This window comes from Rhopilema esculentum, chromosome 14, assembly GCF_057945365.1.
Source record: "Rhopilema esculentum isolate cy_ngs chromosome 14, ASM5794536v1, whole genome shotgun sequence".
Lineage (NCBI taxonomy): Eukaryota > Metazoa > Cnidaria > Scyphozoa > Rhizostomeae > Rhizostomatidae > Rhopilema > Rhopilema esculentum.
Genome location: NC_142828.1, coordinates 1,883,480 through 1,892,422, shown reverse-complemented (window position 1 = coordinate 1,892,422; position 8,943 = coordinate 1,883,480). Strand labels below are relative to the sequence as shown.

The window sequence follows — 8,943 nt, the reverse complement described above, 5'->3', positions numbered from 1 at the left end:
AACAAAAAGTCTTGAAACCATTAATGATTAGTTTTGTTTACCTTCAAGGTAAAATCAGAGGCAACCAAAGGAGCAATTGCCTTAGCCTGCTTGGTGCTTTATTGATTTCATAGCACGAAGATCTTTGAATCTCCTTAAAATTTCTTCAACCTAGCGGATTTTACCTCAAATTTCGTTTCGGGATACCACTGGGGGAGATGTGACTCCACGCCCCTGGTCGCGACTCCCCTGGTGATGAGAAAGAGAGGAAAGATCAAGCTGTTTATTTTTGAAAGATATACAGGAACAAAGCAATACGACGACGAGAATCCAATGTCACGAAATAAAATTTTCAAATAAATTAAATTTAAAGAAATTTAATTTTTGTTTTGAATAAAGACAGGTTGCAAGAGTCTGGGAAACAGAGGAGAGCATTCAAAAGTTCACAAGATCTAGGGAGGAAAGACGACAAAAATTGTAATGCCCTCGTCTCAATGTTGTTTGGAAGCTAATAATTACTATGTTTACTTAAATTAAAACAGCTTGATTGGCTCGGAATGGGGCGAAAACTCAATGCAGTCTCACAATTTATTTAAGGATTGTAAATGCTTTGAATTATGAAAGAGATTCAAACGAAAGGTATCCTAGAAAGGCAGGATTGGCGTAAATTTGTTTCGAATTAACTTGCATATACTTATGCTTATGCTGATGTCTGTATGTATAAATGCAGTATATGTGTATTTGCTTTTATAATATTTTCAAAGGACATGGCCGTGAAACAGTTTTCTGGTTCTACAGATCTTTCCTCTCACAGCTCATTTGATGCTTATCCACCTCTTTTGATACATCTCGGGTGTCCGAAGAGGAACTTCGTGAATTGTTTTTATCCGAAGAGGAACTTCACGAATCAAGCGGTTTAAGTAAAGTGATTATCACAGTTCCTAGAAATAAATGGTCTTCCTAACAGAAACCGAACCGGACTTTGAGATAATTCCGAAACAAAATCTTGCATCCTTAGCATGTATAAAAAACTTAGAGTTTCGTCTAAAAAGGTGGTAAGCTATTTTATCTCACGTAGATTATGCCAAATTTCTCGATTGGACACGAAAGGGAGATATGTTGTTGGGGAGTTGATCAAAACAGGACAGGAAAACACAAGAGAATAACTTTGGATAAGATTAGCGAAATTGTTTTGTTTGTAATAGAATAAAACCTTAGTGATATGGAGACAAAATTCGGAGATTCTTAAAGTTTATATTCCAAGCTGTCTCTGCTATTAAATGCAAGTTATAAAAACTTATTTCTAGGAGAGTTTCCTTGGAGAGTCTTTAGAAAACTTTCACAATTTAGCACTCAGAAAAAACCATCATGCAATAGCAAAAAACAAAAGGCAGTAGAAACATGAGATAATTGACATTGCCAGGCAATATTGCAGTTCCATGCATTAAAAGTATGTGATTCTATCTAGATATTTTTGCTGATTTGCAACTAAAATATCTCAGGAGGCACCGGGCACCATACTTTAAGTGGGTGGGCTGAAGACCCCTATTGAAAGCATGGTTTTTATGGATTACAAAATTTGTAACTATAAACGTTCTGAGGAGTCCTTTCAAATATAAATCCATGTCATGCTTTGCTCTGTGCCACCTTCAGCATTTCTTTCCACTTGCTTCCTTCCCTCCTTGTAAGGACAAGGCCTAACAGTATTTTTGTTAGCAACACCTCTAAGACCACAGTAAAGACTGTCTCTTGCTCATACTGGAAAATGTTGTTGACATGAAAGGTGATTTTGATTTGAACCATGACATGAACAAGGATTCAAAACTTCATTTCTCTTTCAGGCCACAACAATCCTAAAGAAAAGAATCACTAGTCTTATCATTTGCTAATAGAACCAACTCATAAAGAAAATATAATAGAAGGTGATACATTAATCATTATCATGATTCACAATATCCATGTTTAGTAAGTACAGTCTCTTAAATTGTCAGCACATAAGTGGCTCAATGTCATTTGGATGTACGCCTGTGGAAGTGCAAATTACATTTTGGAAAACAATGGTGCCAAATATTTTGAAAAGATATTTTTTGCTTTCTTGAATCTCAAAGAAATTTTCCTCTTTTTTTAATTCAAAAAATAAATTCGCCTAAAAGAGAAGAGTTTTCAACATGCAGGTAAATACTAGTTTTCTTTCTATCAAAACAGCATTTATTGAATAATATAATCCGAAAAGAAAGAAAAGAGGAAGGCAGCATACTTAAATTACCTGCAAATAGATTACAGCGAGGTTTCTTAGTCTGATATTTGAAGATGATTGAAATTTTGTCATGCATTCAATGACATCCTCGGAAGCTGTTTCTACAAATGGTTAAGATTAAATACATAAAGTTGACAAAAAGGTAAAAGCAGTATGTATAATGTAAAACAATATCTTTAACACGCTAAGAAAAGTGCAATATTAGTGAATTCAACCCACCAAATACAATATATTTAAACAAAAAAAAATGACAATTCATTTCTAAAAACTAATGAGATTAGAAGAAAGTTTCAAATACCTGATTTATTTGAGTGGCTTGATAAATAAATCAATGCTGTTATTGCGTTGATTACAGTTTCTTCATCAGGACTGTACTTACAAGAAAACAAAGGCAAATTGAAAATCAGAAAATGTTGTGAAAAAACAATAAAAATTCAAATTGCAGCAAAAAAGTTGAGAATTTTGGATAACATTTTAGCAAAATGCAATTAAAAATGGCAACCTGATAATGATAATAATAATAAAATAAAAATAAAAGGAGCTAAGGGAGAAGAAGGTCATGGAGACCTAAAAAAACTCCATGATAAAGTATCACTTGACTGTATCAAGTGTACTTGAATTTGACCGCATGTTTTAGCTGATAGTATGCTTGCTCAAATTGTTGCAATGTCAGAGAGTTGATGTCTTCACTCATTAAATTGTTCCACTCACTCACAACTCTTTGTGTGAATTAACGTTCTGCCAATGTTTAAGTTTCTTAAATGATTTTATTTTGTGTCCTTTTTTATCATCAGAGTGGGGATAAATCAGTAATCATAAACCATTTAATGGCTTAAATGTTAAGATCATATCTCCATGCCTTCTTCTCTACTCAAGTGAAGGTATGTCTAATGATTTTATTTACTAGCTTAGTAGCACAACATTCTACACTTTCCAGCATTTTAACTTGTTAAATTAGATTTGGGTTCCATAAAACTTCAAACGTCTCTAGTAATGCAAAGCCAAAAACAAAGACAAAAACAAAGACAGCCAATTTTTTCTTGGGGTGTGATACCCCAAGTTTTCCATGAGATGGTTAGTTGACTTTCGTTCAGTCCCTAGAAACAGGTTGTTCAGTAAAATCACCACATGGCAGGAGTAAAATTGTCTTCATCTAGGTGTCTCTGTCAGGAATTTTTTCATTAAATTTCATTTTCTTTTTGTTTGAATTTATTCTGTTTCATTTCATTTTATACTGAGAATTGTACAAAAGCATTTCTATCTGGCATGTGCCTAATATTACTTTCTTTGGTGATTCCTACTAGAGATCATCTTCCAACCACAGAAAAACAAAAAGAGTAGTTATATATTGCATTGCATAACTTCTGAAGTAACCATGATAAATTTAATGTACAAAAGGTTATCACGAAGCTGGCAGGCTATTTGTCTTTAACAAAGTCAATAAACAAACTATTCTACTCCTGCATCAAACCACCAAAATCACAAAAACCAAACCTTGACAAACATTTGATAATAAGCTCAACTCCATCATTTTCAGCAATGATCTGTTTGTTCTCTTTATCTAGAATAAGCAAATAGGGGCAGTAAAGCACATAGACCATCTGTAAGAAAATTTATTGGTAAAGTTTACTAAAATTTGTGAATTAATAAAACATGTAGAGCATTTGACAACAGATAATGGTCTAAAGTATCATGTAGTTTTGTTAATTATCAAAAATGCAGCTGACATTATTTACCGAGACATAAATTGCAGATTCCTCCAATGCCAAATTTCACCAAGTCAGCATCATCCTCTGAGATCATATCTACAAATTAATCTTAGAGTTAAGTGATGGAATGTGAAAACCATACTGTTTAAAGGGGTGGGTCACCTGCTATGCTGTGGGAAAATGTTGTTTTGTTGATGCTTGTGCAAGGGGTGAATCCACCACAGATTGGGGATGACAAAGAATCGCTGTGCAACAAGAAGACTTTAACATCTTTTGTTGCAAATAAATTATCTAAGCCAATTATTTCAACATCATTTCATTGATCAGTCCACAAAAAGAAGCCGTTTGTACTGCAGCAGGAACACAAGCAGTGAATATCCTAACAGGCTGTTTGGCCAAAGTGACATCACAGAGACATCTTTCTGTGAAAGCCCAGGTCCACGAACAATAAACATTGCCAAAAGCATGATTCAGACTTGGCAGCACTGCTACAAGCATCAATGTTTCACACCCTGCCATTCTGTCCTACTCTTTGATTTGAAGATTGGTAAACAAAACCTTTCTTACATGCAGCCAATCCTGAACAAAATGTTTGTTTATGGTTATTTGACCCAGCCCCTTCAAAGTTGCGATCAAACATATTTGACATGCCACATAATTTAACAAGCACAGTTTAACAGTTGCTTCTGCACAAAACTCTGAGTTGCAAGTTAGAACAGCCCAGTTTCACATCAAACCCTGAGATTCCACAGAATACAAGTTTGTGTATACGTACCTAGAAAGAGGTCAACCACATTCAATTTCCTCAAATGCCCATAATTAATTGGGTCATAGGAAAAGTTTGCCAAATTTGCCAAAATCTGCACCTTTGCACCTAGCAAGTGAAACCTCAGATTAACATTGAAAAGTGATTTAAGAAGAACATTGAAAGGAGACAGAGAAATTATCTAAAGGGTTGTTTCAACTCAGCAAAAATTATCAAATTTATATTTGGATAGGCTTCATTTGATCATTCCCTTCTTTGTTGATGCAATATTTAATGTCAAAAGTAAATGAAAAAATGTGACATGGATTACATCTAAAACTGAGACTGATTAAACATGGAAAGATCCATGGTAAAGAAAAACAATTTGATAGACAAGTGCAATATAGATACACCATAAATTATGCTGGAGATAAATATTTTCCTAATTAATTGAATTAGAATTTATTAACAAAAATGAATCCCCTCAAAAACAAAATATACCTTTCAATAAGGCAGAGAAGATTGCTGGTATGACCCACGTTTTTAAGACTTGCTCAAGTTCACCTCATTTTAAAAATCTGCCTACAAAATATGCACACCCTCAAGAATCACAGATAAATGTGATGCACACTCAAATGTGGACACTTATTACAAATGCACTCTTGCTTTTTCGGGTACTAGCTTGTGCACTCCCAAGTCGAAAACTGTCATGAAATCTAGACTTACTAGATAGATATTCAAAAAAATTATTATTTCTTTTTTATTATTATTTTTTTCTTTTATTATATTTCTTTTTATTCTATTTTTATTTTCTTCTTTTCTAGTCTAGTTTACGAAAATAAATAGGGACTCTTAGCTCGATAGTGTTCCAAGTGTTCCAAGTAGTCAAGTTGCATATTAATACATTATATTAAAATTGGTGGTTATGCCTCTTGTTAATTAATTCATCTTTAACACATTCTTAAAGCTGCTATTAAATTATTGTCAGTTATCTAGTTTATATATTCCACGTATATTGTATTTAATGGTTGCTTGAATGAAAATTTGATTTGGTTTGTTTTGAAAAAATGTATTCTCTTGATTATAAGAGACAATTTTAAGGTACCGCTGAATCCCAAATCAATTAATGGCGCTGAATCATTTACCTTGACTGTCAGTATCCTGAAATTCTGTTACCAGTGCTTGCAAATAGTCAAATCTTCCTCGACCTGATGCAGCCGACTTCCTCTCAACGTATTCTTCTGTCGAGAACATGTTTTTCTTCCATTCTTTGGACTGTCTTTGAGAAATGGAGAGGGGTGAATTGAATTGAATGGATTGTTCCTTTTACGTTGGCAGCAAGAGTTGTTGGAGTTGTGGCAAATAAATCGAGAAAAAATAAAATAAGAAATTGAGAAGAAAATAAGATAAAATAAAAGGAAATTAATACGGCAATAATAACGCAGATTTATAGCACACTGCAGGGCCAACGCCACAATGGGGGAGGGAGGGGTTAGTGAGGGCCATCTTTTTGCAGAGTTTTTCAAAACAAGATTCTGCAAACTAACAAGAGTTAATAAATCGAAATAATCGATATCGTTACACCAACCAATGATGGGATGAAATTTGGGCTTTGAGACTAATTCTACATTAAGGAACAAAGCTCGTCGACTAATCTACCTCAAAGATGTAATGTTTTCTTAATTAAAAAAATCTATCATTTTATCACAAATGTATCTTATCACTAACTCGCCTAAGTTTGTGCACATCAGGGACCGCGCACCAGTCTAGGAGTAGAGGGGCTGGAATGAATGTGCTTGAAAAATTTTGAGGACACGTCCTCTAGAACGCCGGAAAACGCCCCTTTTAGAAAATACTTGCTTATTTTTAGTGAATCTTTAGTCTAGCCTCTAGTCTTTCAGACCACATATTTGATTCGCGATTTTCGGAAATTGTTTTGCTATTGGTTCAATTCTGCAGTGATGCATACAATATTTACTAATGTTTCCACTTCAATTTCTTCGAGAATCATAAGCACAAACTCCATATTGCTTTTCAAATTGGAATCAAACACTCTTGGCAAATAGCAATAAACAGAGAAAAAATCGACAAAAACTTTCTTTGTAAAAGTACAATATAGCTCAGCTTTACATGAGCATTTTCATTTTCCATGATCAAGTTTCGGTCAGAAGAGTTACGTTTTCGAATTTCTGAAAGAAACTTTGGTTAATTATCATGATGTTTATGGTTAAAAATATTTCAGGAAAAATATGACAAATTGCTTTGAGAGAGCCAGATAAATGCAAAATACAAACACGCTTGGTAAAAATATTCAGAGTTGGCTGGAGGAAAAAGAGATGTGCTACAGTGCTCAACATTAGTGCCATTGCTCTTTATATTGAGCATTAATCATGTGCGTCCTATTCTACAAAAACCGTTCACAAAAGGTATAAAAATTTTGTAAGCTGGCATCCTACCCGTAGCACAAAGAAATGCAAACTGGTTACGTGGCTGCATCAACATAACGAACAACAAAACAGATAAATTCTAATAGCGAAACACAGTAAATGAACAGAAACCTGGGCATTTTTTAAGGATTTTCGAGCAATGGGGCCTTTTTTCAAAAAAAGCCAACGCTCCCCACCATATACTGAAGTGATTTAATAGACCGGTGGTTCAGAATATGCTATGCTCCCACTAACACTAAAATATTTTTGCAAGGGCTAGATTGATTGTTTCACACATTAATCTTGAATCTATTACGAAATTCATTTTCCGTGAAGTAAATGAGAAAATGAAATTAGCGATGATATTCGAGCATAAAATATATGATGAAATGTATAAAATAAAATCGGTTGGAAGAAATTTGAAAAAAAATTACATTAGAACGCTCATTGCTATAAGTTTCTTACTCAGCTTTTAAGTCTAATATAAAGAGAACTATGAGTTGAAACTGAATTATATTTTTATTTTCCGCCCGTATAACTTATATTAAGAAGTTCAAATTTTGTTGATATGTTTTTACCAGTGGCATTAGCTAAGAGAAGTTAGCGGATACGGAACTGAAATTTTTGCATTGTTTGCAAATTATCACCTTAACAAAATGTTCATGAAATTATAATCACATTGTTTCCACAGCGAAATATCTTAGCTTAGCGTCTTAACGCTTCAAGATTGGACTCTAATTACTATTACAAAATCTTTTTAAGACGTTCTTACAGCTTGTTTGTAAACCAAATCGGAAAATTTTATGAAACAATCAAAACCCATCCTAGAAAAGAGGGCATAGCTTGTTCTTCTTCTTAAAAAGTTGGTTTTGATTGTTTCAACTATAAGGTAAGGACGATATAAAGCAGTGGCGTAGCCAGGGTTAGAAGATTGGTATGGCAAAGAGGAGAAAATTCTTGCTTACCAGACCCTTAAGAAATTGGGGAAAACACCCATTTTGTAAATGGGTTTGGAAAAGCTATGGCATTTTTACGTGGCAATTTCACTGAGAACAGCCACCTCGGTCTTGCAAATCTAAAATAACAACTAAAACCTGCGATTCTGCTATCGGGCAGCATTTGCTAGAAAACCCAGATTGTGCAAAAACTATAATGGCGACATGTTTCGGATTATTGGTAAAAACCGATCGTCGTTCCACCTAGCAGTTTTAGAATCTATCTACATAAGCACGAAAAAACCGCTACTGTGTAGACAAAAGGAGTTCGTTTTCACCTTAGGACTCTACTGGTAACATTCTATAGGCAAGCGGCACTGATTGGTCAACCTTTACAGTCATGTGCTCGTGTTTCTGATTGGCCTATTTCGATCCACAACTGGGTATATATATTTCTTAGGGTAGAGTTTTCGATCTATGTTCTGACGTTTTAAACTCTGAAGAGTGTCAGACGAAAAGCTTTAGTTTACTAAATGTTTGCTTTTTTCAAAGCCATTTACAATTTCACTTTATACAAAGTCATATGTGGCGTTTTGTGGCTGACCATATTCTACAACTGTCTATTTCCTTCACAGTTCCACTAAAGTTTATATCCTGAATTGTGTAAGGCGAGGAAGCACTGCTTGTAAAAAGTAATTTTTCAAAGTTGTAATCAAATATCTAAAAAGAATAAACAGTATTCAAAAGTTTTAAACCAAGTCCGTTCTCCTTGGAGCAAAATCCACAGCCTAAGCACAAATAAACATAAGAAACAATCCAAATAAAACCAGTTCGTTTTGAAACTAATTTAAAAGAATTGCGCTGAACTGAATTAAATTTTTTTTTTATATGA

The 8,943-nt window shown here is 34.1% G+C and overlaps 1 protein-coding gene across 3 annotated transcripts; it reads right to left on the bottom strand.

Annotated features, from left to right (window-relative positions):
• Positions 1–1,389: 1,389 nt before the first annotated feature.
• On the bottom strand, positions 1,390–5,998 carry LOC135695881 (armadillo repeat-containing protein 7). 3 transcript variants are annotated; one of them, XM_065215084.2, is made up of 7 exons: positions 5,836–5,998; positions 4,721–4,819; positions 3,973–4,041; positions 3,731–3,797; positions 2,535–2,605; positions 2,246–2,331; positions 1,390–1,832 (listed from the first exon to the last, which is right to left on the bottom strand). In XM_065215084.2, exons 1-7 carry the CDS (start codon positions 5,942–5,944, stop codon positions 1,806–1,808), a joined length of 528 nt encoding a protein of 175 aa, XP_065071156.1. In that variant the 5' UTR covers positions 5,945–5,998; the 3' UTR covers positions 1,390–1,805. The 3 variants fall into 3 exon arrangements, with proteins under 3 accessions (XP_065071156.1, XP_065071155.1, XP_065071157.2); XM_065215083.2 differs by having other exon boundaries at positions 2,246–2,337; positions 5,836–5,997; XM_065215085.2 differs by lacking the exon at positions 2,246–2,331.
• Positions 5,999–8,943: the final 2,945 nt, after the last annotated feature.

Bases quoted from the DNA above. Each gene is read 5' to 3' on its own strand.
- LOC135695881 (XM_065215083.2), bottom strand. From the start codon at position 5,944: ATGTTCTCGACAGAAGAATACGTTGAGAGGAAGTCGGCTGCATCAGGT. The intron at 4,042-4,720 runs GTACGTATACAC...ATTAATTTGTAG, and splicing joins TGTGGTTGACCTCTTTCTAG to ATATGATCTCAGAGGATGAT. The intron at 1,833-2,245 runs GTAATTTAAGTA...TCTTTTCTTTAG, and splicing joins TCGCTGTAATCTATTTGCAG to GATTGTTGTGGCCTGAAAGA.